The sequence below is a fragment of the Mytilus californianus genome, unplaced genomic scaffold (assembly GCF_021869535.1).
Source record: "Mytilus californianus isolate M0D057914Y unplaced genomic scaffold, xbMytCali1.0.p SCAF_8, whole genome shotgun sequence".
Classification (NCBI taxonomy): Eukaryota; Metazoa; Mollusca; class Bivalvia; order Mytilida; family Mytilidae; genus Mytilus; species Mytilus californianus.
The window spans coordinates 85035021-85057844 of NW_026262734.1; the positions used below are offsets into that span (position 1 = coordinate 85035021).

At 32.0% G+C, this 22824-nt stretch overlaps 1 protein-coding gene across 3 annotated transcripts in view; it reads right to left on the reverse strand.

Moving 5' to 3' along the window:
* LOC127712583 (IgGFc-binding protein-like) overlaps positions 1 to 22824 on the reverse strand; it is a 32533-nt gene that overhangs the window by 2940 nt on the left and 6769 nt on the right. For 2 of the 3 annotated variants that reach the window (XM_052219095.1, XM_052219093.1), the window contains exons 5-18: positions 18563 to 18670; positions 17430 to 17671; positions 13523 to 13818; positions 12346 to 12641; positions 11289 to 11491; positions 10245 to 10437; positions 9101 to 9394; positions 8233 to 8343; positions 7307 to 7551; positions 6212 to 6516; positions 5451 to 5746; positions 4467 to 4669; positions 3122 to 3311; positions 649 to 747 (exon numbers count right to left, since the gene is read on the reverse strand). In XM_052219095.1, coding sequence (XP_052075055.1) covers positions 649 to 747; positions 3122 to 3311; positions 4467 to 4669; positions 5451 to 5746; positions 6212 to 6516; positions 7307 to 7551; positions 8233 to 8343; positions 9101 to 9394; positions 10245 to 10437; positions 11289 to 11491; positions 12346 to 12641; positions 13523 to 13818; positions 17430 to 17671; positions 18563 to 18670 — 3081 coding nt within the window. The remainder of the gene's footprint in view (positions 1 to 648; positions 748 to 3121; positions 3312 to 4466; positions 4670 to 5450; positions 5747 to 6211; positions 6517 to 7306; positions 7552 to 8232; positions 8344 to 9100; positions 9395 to 10244; positions 10438 to 11288; positions 11492 to 12345; positions 12642 to 13522; positions 13819 to 17429; positions 17672 to 18562; positions 18671 to 22824) is intronic. The other variant, XM_052219094.1, reaches the window with a different exon arrangement.

Consider the following 22824-nt stretch of genomic DNA (forward strand, 5'->3'; position numbering starts at 1 on the left):
ATGTGTTAAAGTTCGTACACATTGACTAAAATATTAAATATGATTATTTTGTAAACATATCAATGAACTAGTCAACAAATTGTTAACTATCGCTAACTCTAAGGAAATGTGTGCAGATTCATGTCACTATATGACAGTCATATCTGCAAAGATTCGTATCGTTTACTGGGTAACAATCACACCGAAAGATAAATCTGCATATCATATTCAATTCTACCGTTGTGATATATTCAGATTAAAAAATATGTAAGGGCCAACTCCTGTCCACATCCAAATAGAAATAATAAGAAAAAGAAAAAAGAAAAAAAAGGAAATTCTACAAAGACAACGGGTGTTGACTATTTATTGAATCCGATCGTAGTTCATTATGCTGTGTTCAAAGAAAGCCTTACAAATAGTTCAAAGAAATATACACACATGCTGAAATTGATCCTGTCCAACTGATCTTTAAAACACGATTTAACTTAAAATTTAGATTTACCTTTTGGTCTGCACATTTTGTTACCTTGAATTTTCTTTAAAATTGATTCGATTCATGAGATTTAAACATCGTTAAAATACCGTTGGTTTGATTATGTAATAGGGTAACGCAAGTAACAAATTGTTTGCAAACATGCTAAATAAAGAAGTAGAGGTTAAGACACTTACTCTTGCATGCTCCCAATTTTGTCCTGACTAAACCATTCTCGCATCTGCATTTTCCTTTGACACACCTTTCATTGATTTTACACTTTTGCTTACATTCAGCTACAAACAGAATAGGAGTGCAAGTGTTTATTGATCTCAAAATACTTTTTTACAATTTGACAAGGGAAGAAATATGTCAAAAGCATACTGAAAATTTTTTTTTTGAAAATTTAAACAAAGAGCTTTGCGAGGAAAAAAGAAAAACCAGAAAAAAACAGAAAAAAGTAAAGACGTTAAAGTGGATGGATTAACTTGCAAAAATGTTTTAAATGCATATTGATCACATAGATAAATGAAGTTCGTCATTCATGCTATTTCAGCTTTCCAACATATACTCTTTAAAATTAACACCCCGCAGCACCTTGTTACGGATTTAACATCTCAAAGTTGATAAGATATTCCAGATTGTATTTGTATTCAAGATTGGATTACAAATTTCAGCGTTGAACAGATATACCAGATATTACCAATGCAATAAATAAATTAACTTAAGAAAATTATGCAACTAAGACAAGACTCATTTTTTATAATTTTGAAGTAAAAGTGTTATAGAAGCTATCATGACTTGGTTGATTGTTTTCGAAAATCCATGTTTCTAACATTCACTTGTACTTATTCTGTAGAAACAACTTCACTTTGCTTATGACACATAAAGAAGTTGGCCCGGTAAGACTCTTTTTTGGCCCCAAAATATAGTGTTTTTATAAATTTGTTAAAAACATAAACTTTTAGCTAATTTTTGAATAGTAGAATACTTTTATTACATTAATATTGACTGTTTTTGACAATACAATGCACATGCATCAGGTACTAGTATCATTAATTGATGCAAAATTACTTTATTCTTCACAATTTTAGCATTTGTGCTAATATGTAGACAGTTTTTGTCTAAAATGGAAGTGACCGCACTTGTATTCACTCTTAATATTTAAATATATGTTGTATTTGATGATAACACATAACATGTATAAAGATTGAGGCTGAACATGAATGCGGCCATTTATATTTTACACAAAAACCATCTGAAAAATGACGTTTTATAGCATATTTGATAGATTATTTTTATATTCAAGCTTAAATCTGAGCGTGTTTAATGACAAAATCAGTTCAAATCTAATACATAAACTAATTGAATTGACTGAAGAAAACACTTAATTTTCTAAAAAATGTTAAAAATCTTTTATCAGAAGTACTTCAAATTTCAGGCCAAAACAAGCTGTTACCGGACCTTCTCCTTTCTGATTGATAATTAATTTTACAATTATTCTATTATAATGATACTACAGCTCCAATTTGGTTATTCCCTGTCCCCTAACCGGTCGCAATCCTTTAGGAGTTCATGCGATCCTAGTTTTGTTTCTGACCTTGATTTTCTTGATTTTATTCGATTTACGAAATTTGATCATCGGAAAACAACTACTGTCGCCTGAATTCATGACTCCCCGAGTTTTACTTATGACTCAGGCGAAACAGTTCATTTGATTTTAAGGATGTACTTTGGTGAATTTAAAAAAAAATCTAGAATTTAAAATTAATACTATTACTCAGAAGAGCATTAGCTAAGGAACAAGATAAGCTAAAAATATTCATAGGTCATGGAGCTCCTTTTCAAGATATTTATTTATTTTTTTTTAAATGGCGGGAAAAGGCTGACTCGGACTTTTACCTTATATTTTCATTGGTATTATTTGGGTCTCAAATCGAAGAAAAAGAAATCTAAGATCTGCTTAAATTTTGGTAAAAGACCTTTTATGAGCTATTGAAGTCTTATATAAAGAGAAAAATGGGTGTCATGGGGCAAAATATTTTAACCTGTTTCGAAGGAAAAAAACAAAGGAGTCCGAACATCTGACACAAATTCCTAAACCTGACCTAAGTACATCCTTAATTATAATTTCAAGTGCAATTTCTTGAAATTATAAGTACTATGGTATATTTTACGATTTTTGTTTGTATGTGTACACACATCAGGCAGAGCCTGGGCTTAGTTTACACATCAATTAATTCCGTAAAAATAATAAGTAGATTATTTTATTTTTGATTTGTTAATTTTACTTTATCAAACATTGACCAAGTTCAATAAGGCTTGGGTATATCAAATGTTACGAAAGACTTCAAAAAAGCTACCTTACAAATGTTTTCATTGTAAAGTAATGTGACATACTGGCAAAAGAAATTAACTTTTGATACATTTCGAGAGAATAGACAAATTCCTCCAAGGTCAAATTTGCCTGATGGAGTAAAATATTAAGTTCAATACACAACAGTCAAAACCGTCTAAGGTCAAAGGTTAGCCTTATGTGAGTAAGTTTAAATATAAATTCTAGAGCAATTACAAAAACATATTTCACTTGAAGGTTCTATCATCACCATACTCCTTGTTATGACAGAAGTGCAAGACTAAATCACTATACAAAACAGTTAATGTACTTACGAGTGCAAACATCCACACCATTTCCCTTGAACTTCTTTTTACATATACAACTATATTGACCTCTTCGGAGACGACATTTAGCATTTTGATGACAAATTTGTTGTTTAACAACTGTCAAAGTCGGTTTCCCGTTTTCACTGGAACACTTGGTTACAATTGTGCAGTCTGATGAAGTAAATTGCTTTCCAAGCTGAGAAAATAATAATTTAAGAAAGTTGACAACCAGAACATATTTATGAATGGAAAGATAATCAGCTTTTTAGTACCAAAAAGTATTTGTCAGTTTGATGGAAACAAAATATTTTTTTACAAAATTAAAGTTCCCTATACATTTATTTATATGAATAAAACAAAATGTTGATAATACTCCTATGACACAGTATCGACAAAAGTCACCTTACAATGTGGGTCGAAGTCATACAAAATGCTGTTTTTTTTTTTTTCGGGCATAGCTTGATAACTAGTATGTTGTACTTAATGGAATTTGGTTTTGATGGCAGATCTTTAAAACTCTAAGTGTGTTTGTTACTAGATAGACCCAAATATATTGTCTATTGCTGAATACAGTATGCTATTTTGTAGGTAGTTTTTTAACGTTGACTTTGCTGCTTGATGAACGTGTACTGCACATTATTGCTTGATGTCAGGTTCTGTTTCATTCTTAAAATATTGATTAAGATTTATAGCTTATTAGTTCGATGTTATCGTAAATATAAGTCCCTTTCCTATACAATTAACTTTCAAGAAGCAGACTTCAAAAATATAAAGTTCTAGTTGTTATAAGTAATGGCCGTTTAAGAGTTTGCAAGATATGGCCCTGTCCTAAACAATTTTGATTTTGTTAACAAAGAGAGGCAGTAACAAACTTCATGTCATGTATGTTTAATGTAATCAGGTGAAAGACTTAAAAGATCATCGCATTTATGTTATAATTGCCTTGCAATGTATAAACAGAAGATATTGTTGTGGAAACAATCGAAGTTGTATGCACTTTGAAAAACTGGAGACCAGGGAATGCAGTTTTTACTATGTATGCATACTCTGTCACATGATTTCATTATACGTCAAACACATGTGAAAACTATCAAAGAATTCGAGCTTTTGATTAAATACACCACAAGCGAGTTTGTCTACACAAGATTTTTCTTAATTGGGAGCCTAATATAATGCTCTTCTTCATCGTAATTGATTTTTTTATCTTACACACATTTTGATATCTGGGCTATTTATGAGTCTGGTGTTGAGAAAAAACGTCTAGCATATTGAATGATAAGCCAGATATCTTTGATGAATGTTTTCTCTATCAAGAATTAGTCGTAATACATAAATATATGTGTATACATACGGGATAGTATTCTCCCTCTGGTCCACGACATCCACATTGTTCTTTGGGCACACATTCATTTCCACTCAGGAGAAATCCTTCTTTACATTGACAGCCTTCTGTATTTGGTAATCTGCATGTTAGTGGAGCATCTGGGTCCACACAAGTTGCTGGACATCCACTCCCAGAAGTAGTATAGTCCATGTTATCTGGACATGTAAGTGCTAGAAAAGGAAAATGACTATTTTATCTTTTTTGACTGAAATGTTATATTTCCATCTCGATTCAGGTCTTCAGAATCGAAAAACTATATTATCATTGGAATGTTGCACACTGCCTGGCACAATTTTTTTTACAGTTTATATCGAAGTTTAAATTAGTAACTAATTTTCAATATTTTTTCACTTCCCTTCTGAAAACAAATTGGGTAGAAAAAAATGAGAATAAAAAAATTTACTTGAAGAAACATCATCACTCCCTCCTCAATTGATAAATAATCGTTGCCTTAAACAACTTGAATACTGTTCATTAATACAACATATAATATCTATTGTAAACCAACTTATTTTCGCGGATACTTTTTTTCGCGTTTTGCCGTTTCAATTCGACTTCGCGGCGATTTATTTTTAGCGATGTTTTAATTTCATTAATGTATAAATATAAGAGAAGATCGAAGTTTAACATATTAGCGACGATTTATATTCGCGTTATTTTTCTACTCGCGAAAGTAGCGAAAATTAATCGCTCGCGAATATTAGTTGGTTTACACTATTTGGTAAATTTGTACTCATATACACTAAGCATAAATCGACAGGTCTTCTTGGAAGGTGTATAAAATGTTTTTGGGTTTCAGTATTTTGATGAAAAAAAATACACTTTTCTGTACGTTTGTAACGTCATTAAGACTGATTTCCTCATGTCGTCTCATGAAAATATGTAGTAATATGTCGAATGAGATGAAGGCACGAAAATAGTATTAAGATATTTGTGAATTTGAATACATACGACAAAAATCCTTTTTCCGCCAAGTTATTGATAAACCCATGTCTTCGCATTGTTCTTCGTATCCCTCCAAAGACTCACAAATAGATTGTGCGAGTTCAGGTGATCCTTCTATACTACAGTAATCATATAAACAGGACTCATATAAATCCTTGGCCATATCCATATCTTTGTTCGCACAAGACATGAATGGGCTTTTTACATTTTTCGGATTCAATAAACCACAGTATTTATCGTCAGCGGCTTTACTGGACTGGTCTGCAGAACATGGTTCTTCCATTATAGGAACAACTACACACCTGCAATATCATTCGATGATTTATCAGTTTAACCCTAGGAACTATTAAATCTCGTTTTGTTTTAATGTAATAAAAAAAATAACACAAAGAACATTTAAAATCGACAAAAGGGTATCTTCAAAAATAACAAATCGTCAAAAAGAAGAGAAAGATCTCTAAATGCTCTCTTTTTCCCAAAAGTAATTTTTAAAATGAATAGAACCACTTATTCAGGCCCGGTCGAAAAGAACATACAAGAAAGTAGTAAACAAAATGGTTTTTATCGTGGGTACAAAATGGTAAATGCTGGTTACGAAATGGTAATTTTTGGTACGAAATGGTCAAGGTACAAAATGACTTACTACCAGAAGACTACATCCTTAAAAGAGAGCTTTCACAAAAAAGGGTAAGTTGCATTAAATTTTCACCTTTACACCAGTACGGGGTACTTGCAAAATTGAAATTGTAAATTTGGGATTGGCTTACTTGTTATCCTGTGTTTCAAAGATTCCTGGAACTGTGTAGCTTTTTCCAATAAGTTCGAATTTGTCTTTCTTTAGACTAACATCCTCACCAGTTGCTGTTCTGAAATCGTCTTTCTTTCCGTTGCAATCACCACAAAGACCAGTTACAATTCCCGCATATGTCTTTGGAACGGATACTGCCACGGTACCGACACCATTCCATGTTATCAATATGTTACATTTTGTTTGTAGCCGTACATATCTACCAGAAGTCGTAATTTCAAAGTTTGTACAAGAATAGGGAGTATAAACTTGAACGTCATTTACCTAATGATAGATAGAAACATTATAACAATATAAACATATGGATAGCGAAAGACTAATACAATATATATTTACAGGGCGGGCATAAAAATAAAAAAACGAAAGAATCATTTAGCAACAGATGAAAAAACATGTAATTGTTACTGATACTGCGACTAAAATATTAATCATTAGCTGATTGTTTTTTCATTACTTGAAAACGTTTATAAATGTATTTGTAACGAAAAAGTAAAATAACAAAGAAACCGAACTCCAAGGATTATTCAAAACGGAAAGTCTATTATTAAATGGCAAAGTCAAAAATAAATATGTATATCAGAACGATGATGCTTCTAGCAGTTGTTTTAAAGTAAACATGGTAAATACATTTAATCATTATTTACTTTCTTAAAATTACAGTATATTAACGTCTACGTCAATTAATCCCTGCTGGATGTGTGTCTCATTGGCAATCATGTCTCGTCTTCTTTTTTTTATATTAGTATATAGAGTATAGCACTTTGTATTTTCGAATTTGACAGATATTCAGTAGTGAAAATGTCTTTCCATGCGTCACACAAGGTTCGCTCACCGTTTTGTTTTGAAAAATAAACAAAATATTTAACGGATAATTTTATTCTAGTTATTGTACAATTTACCATTTATAGAACTTTTTTGTTTTGGTTATAAGATATGTACCTGAATAACAAAACTTAACATTTTCATGATCGAAAAAATAGGAGGTGACTTGTATAAACTATTTGATCTTGTTTCGTCTATTTTTGTTTTTATCTACCCACAATCAGTTACTTACAAAAACGACGTTATTTTTATCTAGCCGAATTGTAGCATCTGCTAACTTGACCAAAACATATTGTGTATACGAGACTCTTGTGTTTGATCCACGGTGTTCATTTTGCACTTGAACTTCAAAACCACCACATTTATCAATGGATGTTGATTTGACCATGGTATAGGTACATATTCCCATAAAGTGAATAACTTGTCCATCAAAACTTTTATAATGTGGATCTCCACTAGCAACACAGGTGCATGTCTCTGTAGTAAAATACAATAAATTTAAAAAAAACATCTTCAGTTATTCCATTACCTTTGCTACCTTAAACATAACACAAATAAATTCACTAATAATTAGTTTAGTACGCACGATAGATGTTGATGGTGTAACCGAATGCTTGTGACCAAAATTTGGAATGCAAAGTAAGATGTCATGCTTATAATTAAAAGGTCGTATTATCTGCGGAATCTATACCTTAATATAGGTCCAATCACATTTCTCATAATCAAAACATTCATTATAGATAATTATAATTTAAATCATATCATCAACATACTGCCAAATTGTATTTACGGTATTATAAATGTATGCATTTAAACAAGTTTTAAAATAAAATGCTTTCTTTCTTCATACACTTTAATAATGAATAAGAAGTGGGTCAAGAAAAATATAGTTAACACAACTTTAAGAGAAGGTGGTCAGCATTACTGTTTCTTGAATATCTTGAAAGTTTAATCAATACCCCTCATCTTTTATTTCTATCTTTGTTACAATGAAAATGTTGTATTTATATGTACTTCACAGACTTTTTAACAGTTAAGGCCGAAAAGATGAATAAAAGGTTAAGCACTCAAACATCTTGACCATTTAGTTCGTTCCCATGCACAATTAGCTAGTATATTCCCTTGACTATTTATTCTACTAAACATAAAACATAATACCTATGCAGCTATTTACACCGTCTCCGATAAACCCTTTTTTGCATACACATCGACCATTGTGACATGTAGCTTCTGGATGACACACGCTTGATCCACACTTGGGTCCTGTTTCTAAAGACAACATAAGTTCTTATCAATAGCTATACCGATTCATTACGTGTATAATATTAAATTGAGAATGAAAATGGGGAATATGTCAAAGAGACCACAACTCGACCAAAGAGCAGAAAACAGCCGAAGGTCACCAATGGATCTTCAACACAGCGAGAAAATCCCGCACCCGGAGGCGGGCTTCAGCTGGCTCCTAGATAAAAATGTGTACTAGTTCAGTGAAAATTGACGTCATACTAAAATCCAAAACAAGTATTAAATGAACTAAAATAAAAAAAAAAAAAAAATACAAGACTAACAAAGGTAATTTAACTGATACTAATAGTAAGCTTATGATGTATTTGTCAGCATATGAAAAAAATACCATTAAATGTTTTGTATATAATCTCCTTAAAACTCGGCATTTTTATGATTGTAAATTAATTCTACAGTAAATGTTGTTTTAATCTCGTTTAAAAAAAACCCAATTTCTTGACGAGTCTGTTTTAATTCATTACATAATACAGAACTTTTACGCTGTATTAACCTTCAACTCTTATCCAAAGCTAAACATGTAAAATTTGGACTCACAAATGTATTAATAAAATGTGTGCTTTGAGAATCAATTACTGTCCATCCTCGAGTTGTTAAAATCCCCTGCTATCTTTAGTCCTTTTTTGTAAGTAAAAAGACTAAAATAAATATACATATTAAACGATGTGAAGTACCATTACCACATAATTGTGACTAGGTGCATTCTAAACAGTTTAAGAAATACCTTCGCAGACGTATCGAACAGTAACGTATTTGTATGTGTACGCACAAGGATCGCCGTACAAGCCGTTATTTGCTGATACCATGCATGATTTCATTCCATCACAATGTTTTCTTATTATAGGAAGTGGTTTGTCAGATGAACATGATGTCGTTTTCACATTTGAACTTCTACATTTGCCCATTTCAGTTCTTCCATATGTTGCTTCCAAAATTCTTATTGTTTTCTTCCATGGACATGTAATTCTACTTTTCAAGCCCTCACATATCACTTTTTCTGTACCAGGTTGTGACTTTCCTTTGAATACCATTTTTGTATTAGTTTGATAAACAAAGATTTAATCACGAAAACATGGATACTTTTTTATTTGTTTTTTCATTAAATAATTAGAAGAAATAAAACTTTATATATTTTTTTATTGTCGTTTTGTCTGTTTGGTTTAAACGAGCTATAAAAAAATGAGAGATATTTTTCACTCTTCCCATCGGTTAATGACGTTTGATTTCGTCAGTTCTTATTGGTTTCTTCTTTTGAGATTTACCTTGTTATACTTTTTTCTAGTCAGAAATGGTTCAAAGACAAAATGTCCAGCCATAATCACATTACGATATTAAAGTGAAACAAGTTTAGCAGATGTCGTCTGTCGTTAGTCAAAACTTTTGTTCAATATATGCTGGGAGTGGAATATCATAATTGTCTCAGAATAAAGAAAAACATGACAAACCGGAAAAAAACATGATCTCAAAGGAAAATAAATGCAGTTTGCAGCTTTTAAAAATCAGAAAAAAACAAAAATGAACCAAATTTGCTTTGCATCAACAGATTACGTTTAGGTCAAAATGTATATTGCGATGATTAATATATTCACTTTTCATAGCATATCCATATTTTAACCTGAACTTCACATTATCTTTATTCTTAAACATTACGAACGTAAAACCACACAACTATTAACGTATTTACACATTTAGTATTTTGTCACCTAATAACCTTTTGACTTCATTCAACAATCAATTTTAAATTAAGACCTCAAATGTTTTAAATTGTGATGCAATAATTTGCCGGAACTTATGTGGTTTTAAGTAATGCAGAACAAATTTGTATGTAAGGATTAATACGTCTATTTAGACATAAAAGGTGTCAATACCTTTGCATTGTTTGATTCCATCTCCTTTGAAACCTTCTGCACAAGCACAATCATAAACGCCATGGAGTAATTTACATTGTGCATTACTGTGACATTTTTGCCGTCTAATGACTTGCATTTTTGCGTAACCCGATTTTGTGGCAACGCATCTGGACACCGTCCTACAATCTCTGGATGTAATTTCTGTATCAATCTAATTGCAAAAAGACAAAATTGTATTTTACAGTTGAATATGGGTCTATCAAGCAAACACTCAAATGAGTTTCGAATTTCAATTAAAGATAAAAAAAGATAGTCAATGTCCAGCTTCTTTGGATGTATCGTTCTTGAATCGATACAATCGTTGTTAAGAGTATTAAACTAAACGATGAACAACCATGAAACAAAAGTAGGATGAATATACGGTCGCCTTCAAAAACCGAAATGAGAGTAACAAATCTTTCCATTGAAATATTATGAATACATATCTTATTTTGAAATGTTGAATTATTCAATACACTTAAGGATGAACTTAGGTGAAATTAAAAAAATCGAGAATTTAAAATTGATACTATAAGTCGAAAGAGCATTAGTTTAGGAACAAAATAAGCTAACAATATTGATAGGTTATGCAGCTCCTTTTCGACATATTTAATTTTTTTTTAAATGGCGGGAAAAGGCTGACTCGGACTTTTAACTTATATTTGCATTGGTATTTTTGGGGTCTCAAATCGAAAAAAAAGAAATCTAGAATCGGCTTAAATTTTGGTAAATGACCTTTTATGAGCTATTGAAGTCTTATATGAACAGAAAAATGGGTGTTATGGGGCAAAATATTTTACCCGGTATCGTAGGAAAAAAACCAAGGAGTCCGAACATATGACACAAATTCCTAAACCTGACCTAAGTACATCCTTAAGACTTGAATTGTTTTAGCCTTATTTGGCACACTATTTAGGTTTTTGTTTCAGCGCCAGTGATGAGTCTGATGAGCATGAATCGCGCGTTTTGCTTTCCAAATTATTAGCTTGATATCTTTATGAGTTTTAAAATTTAATAACTTACTGGATAGTATTCACCGGTAGGTAGCCTGCAACCACACTGAGCTATCGGTATACATTTGTTGTCACTCAGTACAAATCCTTTTTTACACTGACATCCTTCTGATGGGGGTAGTTTGCATGTTTTGGGGGCATGTAGATCAACGCATGTGGCAGGGCATCCACTACCGGCACTACTGTATTCCATATTGTCTTCACATATAAAAGCTATTCAAAATAAATAAATGTAGTTGTAATTTCAGATATAATGCATGCCATGTCAATACTTATAGATTACATGGAAACAAACGGAGCTGAGGGAGTAGTGACATTTGTAGACTGCACAACTTTCATTCAAAATTAGATACGTATTGGTATCTACATACATAGTACGAATATATTTTGATTTTTTTTAATTTTCATTTGTAATTGAACTACACAAAAGTGTTTGAAAGTGTAGATGAAAATACGAGAATAATCTGCGCAATATAAACACTACATCTTTTTCAGTTGGAGCTACGCGTTTTCCTGAAAATCCTGCAAATTTCGTCCTCAAGATTTATAGATTTTTTAAAGAATATATGTTAATAAGGTTAAAACCAACAAACATGTAGTAAAAAGTTAGTTTCCCTGTATCAAAATGCAATTTTATATGCAATTTTATATCGTTATCGTTTGAATAATAACAAGATAAATAAAAACATGGATTATATGAAATATTGTTTAACTCACAGTGAGGAGGTTTCACAGTAAACTATTGTCAACCAATCTATTTTCACATAAAAACAATTTACTAATAGAGTTATAGGCTATTTATTTTTCCAATTTTCAGACATTAATTGTTGTTATTTTCATTTATGAGAAGACAAAAGTTTCACATATTCGCAAAGATGTGTTTTTCGCATTATATTTCCACTTCCGATAATCGATTAAAACATCGTTACCAAAATTCATTGTTTGTACATTTTTCATATTTTGGCATAGGCACAGTGACGAAATCAACATTAGGATTCTTAAAAAGTAAATTCTAAAAGGATGATTTATCGTTAACACTAGTTATAAATTTGAAACAGCACACTTACGACAAAATTGTTTTGTTCTCCATGATATATCAACACCCATGTTTTCACATCTTTCTTCTAGGCCTTCAGCAGCTTCGCAAACAATTGTATTTAATATATCTGGTTGATCACTGTATGCACAGTAGTCATATACACAAGTGTCATATATGTCTTGAACTAATGCCGTGTCTTCTTGTGAGCAGTCTTTGAACGGGCTGCTTGGGTTAGCTTGATTCAACTGCCCACAGGCGGAGTTTCTATTCGCTTTGTTTCTCAGTGCTGACGTACAAGGATCCGGCGGGGTTGTCACGCCACACCTGAATTGATTTTAGAAAAATCATGTTGACAAACGATTTATAATTTTGATCATGATTTAGTACAATCAGGCACTTGTTTATTTGGGAAAATTTCTGTTTTTTGTTTGCTTAATGGCAACACAACTTGAGACACGAACTAATAACAGTTTTTAGAGTTAATGACAAAATAAATAAAAATTAATGAAAAAATATCAATGCAAAAAGAAGTAATAACAAAAATACCTAACTTAAAGGAAAATTCAAAACGAAAAGAGCATTATCAAATGGAAAAAATTAAATGCTCAAATACATTTAACGAATGGAAAACAACTGTCATATTCCTGACTTGGCATTTTCTTATGTAGAAAACGATTAATTAAACCTGGTTTTATAGCTAGCTAAACCTCTCACGTGTATGCCAAATAGCGTTCAGTAATCATAAATTTAATATTGATACACTTAATCCTATCAATATATTAAAATTTTCCATGATCTATTCTGATGATTAACTATTTATGTAATACGCAATGGTATAAACGTCAATGACCAAACAATATGGCCAAAAAGAACAGAAGAAGAAAAAACGGAGAAACAAAATAAGAAAAAAAAATCCAGTTTCAAATTCTTTGATCAAGCAAAATGTTTTGAGATCATGTATTTTTTTTTATTTTGCTCATTCTTTCATCATTGTGAAAAACTATTCAATTATAAAGCACTTTTAAAGACCAAAAATCTTTATCTTGGTTAAGAGCGGATGGGCCGTATCATTCAGTATAGATATTCAGTATTGTTTCGTGCTATTGTATTAAGTTCTGAATTATTTTTTTATGTTTTTTTTTTGTATTGATATTGACTATAGCCCAAATTTCTTGTATGTATAACTGTACGTGTTGTACGCTTACTTTTCGCTATTGCCTTCTCGAATCAGGTAACTTTCACCAATAAGCGTAAACTTGTCCGGTTTTGTGCGCACGTCCAAACCATCTTTTGTTCTAAAATCGTCTTTAATGCCATTACAATTTCCACACAAGCCAATTAAATTCTGGCTGAAATGACTCGGTACCGATATAGTTACTGCGCTTTTCCCGTCCCATGTAATTAAGACGTTACATGTAGTTTTTAGTCTCACATAACGTCCTGAAATTATGATACTGAAATATCCAGTTTGATATGGTAGATATCTTTTAATTCCATCCACCTACAAATGAACAAAAAACTTGAAAAACCAATTAAGAAATGAATGCTTCTTTTTGTAATTTTATTGGGGTGTAAAAGTGTTTACTGAAGCACATTTTGAATGAAGCGTGGAAGTGCTTCATTCTGAAAATGTGTGCACGATCAACACTTGTACACCACAATAAAATTACAAAAAGAAGCATTCATTTCTTATAATTACACTTTTATGCTAATAAAAAATGTTTTATCAAGTTTTTCTTTTATTTACCTGTGCACTTTCGTGTGGAAGCACGTGTCATCACAAATGTAACATTCATTTAGATATGTAGGATTAATTTTTGAATGACGCACGATTGGTGTTAGCCAATCAAACTTGCGAATTCTCGTGAAACATACATGTAATGTAATTATTCATATTTGTATATGATCATAGTACTATATTACTGATTGAAGGAATGACAACGTCTTTCCATTTAGTTTTGTTCTAAGTCAGTCCTGTTTTAACTCATTGTATACCATAAAGCATCATATTAAAAATTGAGATTAAAAAGAGATCTTTTCGTTCTTGTTGGGGGTTCCATTTTTACAAAGTATATGCATTTAGTACCAATGGACTGTTTTTGAGTTGTTTGAGTTTGGTTTAAGAAATGAAATATGTATACAATTTACAGCAAAACTTTTAAAGGCAATGATACTTAAATGGCTATTAGGAAGATAGTCTTAAAATTGTTGCCTTTTTAAGGCATATTATTTAATAATTGTCACCCCCTATTTCATCGTTCTCTTATTTTCCCTTGATATTTTTTATCGAGCTTATATGACACTTTTGATATCAACGATTCTTAAATGAGACAACATAGATGATTTCAGCTTTCTATTTGGGAAACTTCCATTTCTTTGTAGCAACATTCCAGCAGCGCCTGTATATGGATATTCCAGAGCTTGAATTTTCTACCATGATTTCTTCGATAGAGGATTGATGCTCACGGGGAAGATGTTGAACCAACGGTTCCAAATGGTGAAGTTGAGGTCACCTTTTCGACATTTTTACGGACGATATCACAGGTTAGTGGACCGTTATTGCATATCTGTGTAACAGATGACCACGGATATATTCCAATTGTCGTAACCACAATCCTGTCTTATTTTGTACTCGATTGCGATATCACCGATTAAGACTTTCAGCGTATTTGTACTTGTATGAACAAATCGACGGCTAGACATGTGGACCAGGAACTGCTTGCCCTTCCAGAGCGCAGAGTTCATCCCTAATTTTTAGTTGGATTCGTGTTTCTCAATCTTCAGTTTTCTATGCAGTCTTTTATTGGACTTTTTCGTCTCGTTTTTTTAATTTTTCCGTGTCGTTGTCTGTTTTTCTACAACTTGTGAGTATTGAATGTTTCATTGATATATTCACCTCTTTTTGTTTATGTTTCATAAAGGTTTTCCTGATTATGTTCGTATCTCAGATGCTTCTAGAGGGGCCTCGGTGGTCGAGTGATCTAAGTAGTCGAACTACTATATAACAGCTTGTCAACACTGATGTTGTGAGTTCGAATCCCGCAAAGGCAGGTGCGCTCGACTCCAATCTTAATTGACTAAGAATGTCAGTTTTCCTACCTAAGGTCTGTGGTTCTCTCCGGCCACTCTGGCTTTCTCCACCAACAAAAACTGATCACCAAGAAATAGCACAATATTGCTAAAAGTGGCGTTGAACATCAATCAATCAATCAATCAATCAATAAGATGCTACCGAAAAACAAATATGACATACGGCAACAAACGACAATCACTGAATTGCAGGTTTCTGACTGGGGACAGGCACATACGGCGTAAAGCGGGTTTTGAGGTAACCTTAACCTTGGACAGCGGTGTACATGTATCATGTCGAAATTTACAGATGTTTGATTTTAGTGTTTTTACACTTTATTTGAAACCCTACTGCTTTTTGCTAGGCCATGTATTAAATTGTTTTGCCAATCCCATATATCTTTCAACATTCTATATTAAAAATAAAAATCACTTCCAGACACAAATTTTGAAATTCTTATCATTTTCTATATAACTTTGTTGTGTAATTTATCATTAATTTCTTCCAAACCAACATGACCAATTCAGTCAAATAATATATGTCGTTTATCATTATATACCAAGAATCATATAAAACGTAGTTGTGACTTTTTATAAGAAATACTAGATGGTATTGAGAAAGAAAGACCTAAACAAGAAATAAGGCAAATAATATAAGCTCACAGCTGTGTTTATTTAAATAAAACATTCGAAAAGGGTTCAACAGAACAGGCTGCTATTTATGATGTTAGCGTTAAAATGTAATGTTGACTACCAAACACTTAGTTTATTCATCAACAAAATGCAAAATCTTTTTTTTTTAAAGTCGATCTGTTTTCTTCACATGTCATTTCGTAATATTAAAGAACCCCCTGTTTAAGTTTTGAACATTCCACAAAAAGCTGATAAAATGATTGATGTATAAAGTTTTTTGACCGATTGTATGTAAAATTCTATGGAAACGTGAGGAAAAAAATCAAAGTTTTGCTTCAGACATTAATAATGTTATCAGAAATTAATATTGTAGATTACCCTACGACTACTCTTTCAAGGGGACGCTTTGGGTTTTTTAGGTAAGAATAAACAGTCAAATCTTGTATGATTATGATCTAGTTGGCATTTACAACTACTCTTATTACAAAGAGGATTGGCTCCTTGAGATGTATAAATAAGCAGTCACATTTAGATTGATAGTAAATTTATAATTTAACCAATATCGATTCAATATATATTTATAGCTCGGGTCAGTCAAGGTTTATAACTCTAGAAGGCTGCATTATTCTTGATTGTCAAGGATTGCTTTGAAAGGATTTATTCATTTATTTTATCATTTAAAATGATGGGTACCACACGTTGAACAGGACCAACTGGCCCCTACTGAGCACGTGAAGTACCCCGGGTTTTGGGAGATCGTGGTGGTCAGTTTTGTAGTTTTATGCAGACTGTTGTTTGAGAATTCGTCTTTTTTTTTTCTTTTTTTTTTTTTTTTTTGCCATGGCTTTTGTCGGTTTCCCTTCGATATGAATGTTGATTGTCCCTTTTTTTCCATCTTTCGCCGCTTTTTATCTCAAATTGCATACATTGTACATGTATGGTTCATATTGATTTGGAATATCATAGCAACGTTATTCGGGATCATGTTTATAGTTCACAGAGTCTCAGATATAATGAAATTGTTCCTGTTTAAATTCGGCTAATATGTTTGTATGTTTTTTGAACATTCTTGAGTCATTGTTATGCCGTTATTTGCATGCACTGATTGTAGTGATGTGTGAACTTGTTTGTCTTTTCTGTCGACTTTTGTGTTTTGTTATAATATTGTCAGTTTATCTTCAATGTTTCTTTCGTATCTTCCGCCTCTTTTTATGAGAGTGTGTATTTACTCATTTCTTATCTTTTCTCTGATACCTAATAAAAGATCCTCTTGTCTTTTGATCGTTTTTTTTTTTTTTTGCCATGGCATTGTAAGTTTATTTTCGATTCATGAGTTTGAATATCGCTTTGGTATCTTTTGGCTCTTTTCTTCAAAGCTTATTATATCAATATTGAATTTTAAGATTTTACCTTGACAACTCTATTCTTTAACAAGTCAATCTTCGTCTTTCTGACGACTACGTGAACAGATCTTGTATATGAGACTCGTTTATTTCCTCTGTTTTCATTCTTGACTTGAACATGAAATCTGCATGCACTGCTTGGGTTAACATATTGAGACAAAGTATATTTACATGTTCCCATGAAATGTAATACTTGTCCGTCGAAAGATCTGTAATGTGGATCGCCGCTCGCTGAACATGTACAGCTTTCTGGTGATAGAGAATGTACAGAACATATCAAGTTCATTGAAAGAAACAACATATCTGCAAATTATCATACAGCTTTTAGAATGAAGTTGAAAACTTTGACATTAATAACTAAACTAAATTTAAAAGAGTCTTTGTAACCTTTACTCCATGTGTATGCAAATTCTCTACTTAAATTTATTATCAATTATCTTTCTTTCTCGTACTCAGCACTTCATCATGCTTAATTTTCACCGCCGTCAAATGATCTGTTCTAAACCAAGAATTATAAAGTATTTAGTAAAAAACAACCACTTAAACTTTTTGTTCGATACAGAACTAAATCGAACGACACGTGGAAATAAGCTGACCATTGTTGCCTTGACACAAAACTAATAAAATCTAAACCTTAGGTGATAGACTGATGGTGTGTCAAGTTTAAACGATGGCGTAAACGCTTAGATGTTTTCCAACCATGTGTGGTAACTCTAATGAGAAACACACTTCCGAGGAAGTGACAAAAGTAACAACAATTGGTTAATATATTAACCTTTGAATACACAAAATAACAGTAAGAGCAACTGCAATGTTCATATAATAAGAGATTACAGCCACGTTATGTAATAAATGCGAAGAATAGAACCATAACCCGAAGGTGTGTTGAATCACAACTGTTCGGTCTTTTATAAGCCATCAAACCAGATCAGCTATATTTTTAAAATCTTCCAACCTTTGGTTTAAGTCAAATACAAATTGAAAGATGCTGCATTAAATACACCATAGTATCCCCTTTAGTCCAATATAATAAAATTGATCCTCAGATGTGGACAAGTTTTTATTTTTCAAATTCAAAATATCTTTAGCTGAAATATACATAGCATGATGCCCTTTTATATTTTTGTAAACGGTACTTACTGTAACACACGTTAATGCCATCTCCTGTGTATCCTCTTTTACATCTACATCTTCCTCTTTTGCATTTACCATTTTTGTGACATTTCTCCTTGCAATTACTTAATTTGCCTGCATAGACAAACAAACTTTTATTTATTTTTAATTAAATAAGTTAGTCCATTCAAAGCCACCATAGCGAGAAATTGTTCTTAACATTTAGAAATTAAATTGAAATACCACTTACAGATGAAGAAGAGGGCTACCGAACTTACTTGAATAGCTTACTATAAAGTAAAGTTTTTGTTTATTGATGAAGGTCGTACGAAGACTTCTAATTCTTATCATCCACGTCATTTCAACTAATGGGATGGTATAGATTTAATATATGTTAAAAATGATCCCTGACTATGTGTAATCTCAAGTTTATGGCTCTTATAATATTAAAGGCTATATCATAGAGGATAAGTGTAAATAAATAAATAGGATCAAGAGTTTTATTAAGCGATGTCATGCACAACTTACTTAATGATAAATATAGTAGGGAGTAAAAAATTGTTTTTTTAATTATTCATAATAGACGCCATAAAGAAATAATAATGTGGAAGAAAAAAGAATTTGCTTAGTTAAATGTATTAAAAAAAGGACGCAGAGATGTTTTACAGCGAACCCACATATCCTTAAAACAATTCCATCCTAATTTTACAACCAATCAATTATTAAGATATAAATGTAATTTACATCAGTAGAAAGAAAGAAGCATAGGAGACGGCCAAATCGCACTAGTCGAAGAAAAACAGAAAACAGCATGCTCCCCTCCAATACAAAAGACATTCAAGTCTTCAAACCTCTGCAAAGAAAATTTATACACATCACATCTTTATCGAGGAAAGCATAATAGGAAAACTAATCTCCTGTATATCTTAACAACTACTAGTAAATGAGGATTTAGATAGGGGTCCGTCATTTCTGTTTTCTTTAATTGTTTAGGTTATTTTTATATATACTTTTTTATTTTCTGCCCATTATTCTGTATTCTTTATATTTTAGCACACCATTATTTTCTATTCTTTATTTGTTTGCCCTACTTGTCTTTATTTATTTTGCCATTTCTTCCGCACATTTTCCCCATTATTCGATAATTCTCTACTTTGTTAACCCAATCCGGACCCTCCTGAAAGTGTCAAATTGGTTTTCAAGGAAATTTGTTATCAACGAACTCACCTGGAACAAACATAATCGCATTTCCTTACGAGAAATTATATTTTGACAAATATAAAACAGAAAGCAGATACCTTGACACGGAAATGACCATTTTCCAGTTGATTCCCAGCCAGTTGATATTCCAATGTTTTTGATTTTTAATGGATTTAAAGTATCAGTCCATTGTATGATTTTCTTTCTGCGTCCGTCCTCTATTCGGATTTTTCCTTTATTCCATATAACCTTAAATACTTTTGATTTATTATGACGAAGCACTTTTCCTTTATGTTTCGCCAAGCTTCGGGCTTGCCTCTTATAACGGATTACTGACTTTGAGTTACCCCAACCACCTTGTACTAAGTCATCTCATTCTCATTATTTGAAGACACCAAAGCCATATGGGCATCATTACTAGCCATTATTTTGAACTTGATACTAAATCTTCCAGGATTATCTACACTGATGCCATAATCTGAGAGTAGTTCGTATTAGGCGTTTGGATTTTCTTTCGACATTTCAGAAATATTTACATACAAAGTACTATGACAAAGTTCAATAAAAAAGCTAAAACTAAATCTTTAAGCTAGGCAACACAAATTTAACTCCCAGCCAGTATTGAACCACAAATTAACATCCAATTCATGAGAGTAGACTTTTCACATATATTTTCGTTAGATACAAAGGAAAAATATGCACAACAAAACGGTCATCAAGAATTATTATAATCTGGCGATAAATCATATCAAAAAAGAATTTAGCGATAAAGTTGCTACCTTTACAGTTACAAATCACAGGACATCAAGTCAATAAACATACAATTTTGCCGTACAGTCCAAAATGATAAAAAAAAATAAAAGAAGAATGTGTCTGAGGACACGAATGTCCCCGCTCAAGCTTCAAACAAACGGAAATGGACGGAAACACGGACAACCGCAAGGACGGAAAGACGGACGGTCAAAGGTAACACTTTATGCCGACGGCGGGGGTATAAAAACAATGTTAGTTGAGTGTTGTAACAAGATCCATTATCTAAAGTAATTGTATAATTAATAGATTCTATAATGACCGATATCAATACAATTTACCCTTTAAATCTTGAAAGGTAGTTCTGTTTGTTTTGCCTCACTTAATACACACAGACATCATGCAGCGATGTGAAAGAAATTGACTCTCAAGATAACCATGGAGTATAAAATTGAACCGTGTTTGTTCCGTTCGTGTATATTCACTTCCTAGCAACGGACACCACCTTTGCCATTGAGATTAATAAATATCCACGAGAATTGAGAGATTGCTTTATAAAAGGCAAAATCTGACAATTTTTGAAATGGTTGAAAAGGATAATGTACTAGTATATTGAAATGTTTTGTCCAACGTTCCATAAATATTTTACACAATACAATTCTTTCAACACACTTATATACTTCAACTTATTATAAACAAAGACACAACATGCGTAATAAAAATAATAGGTTGTTATTTTAGCAGTATAAGATATCGACCTTTCATCTTTTGTGAGGGGGAAGAGTGGCAACACAACAATTCATGTAAATTAAAAACAAATACAAAATCATCAAACCATTCTGAAAGTTTGTTAAATTTACATGAAATCTTTGTTTCGGAAGGAAAGTAAAGCAGTGGGTTGCTTTTATTCACAACCTAGTAATAAAATGAAAACAACATTGATTAAAAAAGAACGAATGTTGTTCCTACTTTATTTAAAAGTTCGTTTTTGATGAACATTTTTAAAATGTGTTACAAAAACCATTGCATTCCTCCCTCTCTTAAAAGAAGATGGTTGGTTCTTAACTAGATGTAGATCAATTAACTCATTACTGAATGGGCAACATTAATACCAGAACGTATATATCTTTGACTAAAAATATGTTAAAAGGTTGTCAATATCACGTTTTATCATATATTTAGTAGTAAATACAGTAGTTTTGAATATTTGATAAATAGCCTGCTGTTTAGTCCATATCGGTCAACTTAGATGCGCATCCTTTATCACACCCCTACTCAAATTTCTCATTTATGACAGTAGTGATTCCGACTAAATTTACATGAAGTCCATGTTTTAATTTATGCAAGCTTCTCAAGAATTATTTTTCCTCATTGGGTCCTAAATGAAACGGTCATTAGGGCGTGACGTCATTTATCAAATGACTTCATTGTTTGGCATGTGACGTCACAGACGTTACCATACAAAACTTAACAAAAAACAATAAACAAAATATATCTATGAACAACAGGACGCAGATTGTAAGGTTACCCAGGTGCTTCGGATGAATAATTAAGCAGTTCTTTTAAAGCTGTTAAAACAAGACAAATGTAAACCTGAAAGTAACCCAGGTGCTAGGGATCAGAAAGCAGTTCATATATACTCTCCTGTTTAAATATATGATAAAGCATATAAAACATGGCAAAATCCGTATCACATGCCGTATCACCCTCGACCAATATCATCTCTTGGGCCTAAAGGCCCTCGGGCTGATATTGGTATATCGGGATGATACGGCATATGATACGGATTTTGCCATGTATTATTCTCTATTAATTGGTACTGATATTGATTTTGGTATGACTGATTTAGATATAACAAAGTATGTAATCCTATACAATAATGAACGAACATTAACGGTCCTCTATCCTGTCGATACTTATATTTTGGCATTGCACAAGGTCAACTTTTTTTCAGACTTTTTATGTCGTCTTTACGCAATATATATGCAGGAATATTTATATTATGGGATGCATTTATTTTAATGCTATTTGGGATAAATTTCCATATTGATTTGGAAAAACGTACGAACGTAAACTATGTTGATAGGCTGCTTCAAATAAAATCTCTATTTAGCTCATAGTAAAACAATTAACAGTTATTTGAAAAAAAAATCTGTGATTAAAATTCTTATTAGTCCAACCCTTAGGCATCTCTTTAAATACTACCAAACACAAATGTTGAGAAGATTAAGAAAATCAATGATGCTATTGTCTCTTTTTGTGGAACTCAGCTATATACAAAGATTGAAAAAAAGAAGTGTTACAGATAAACTTTAGTTTATTTTGCTTGAATCAACTTT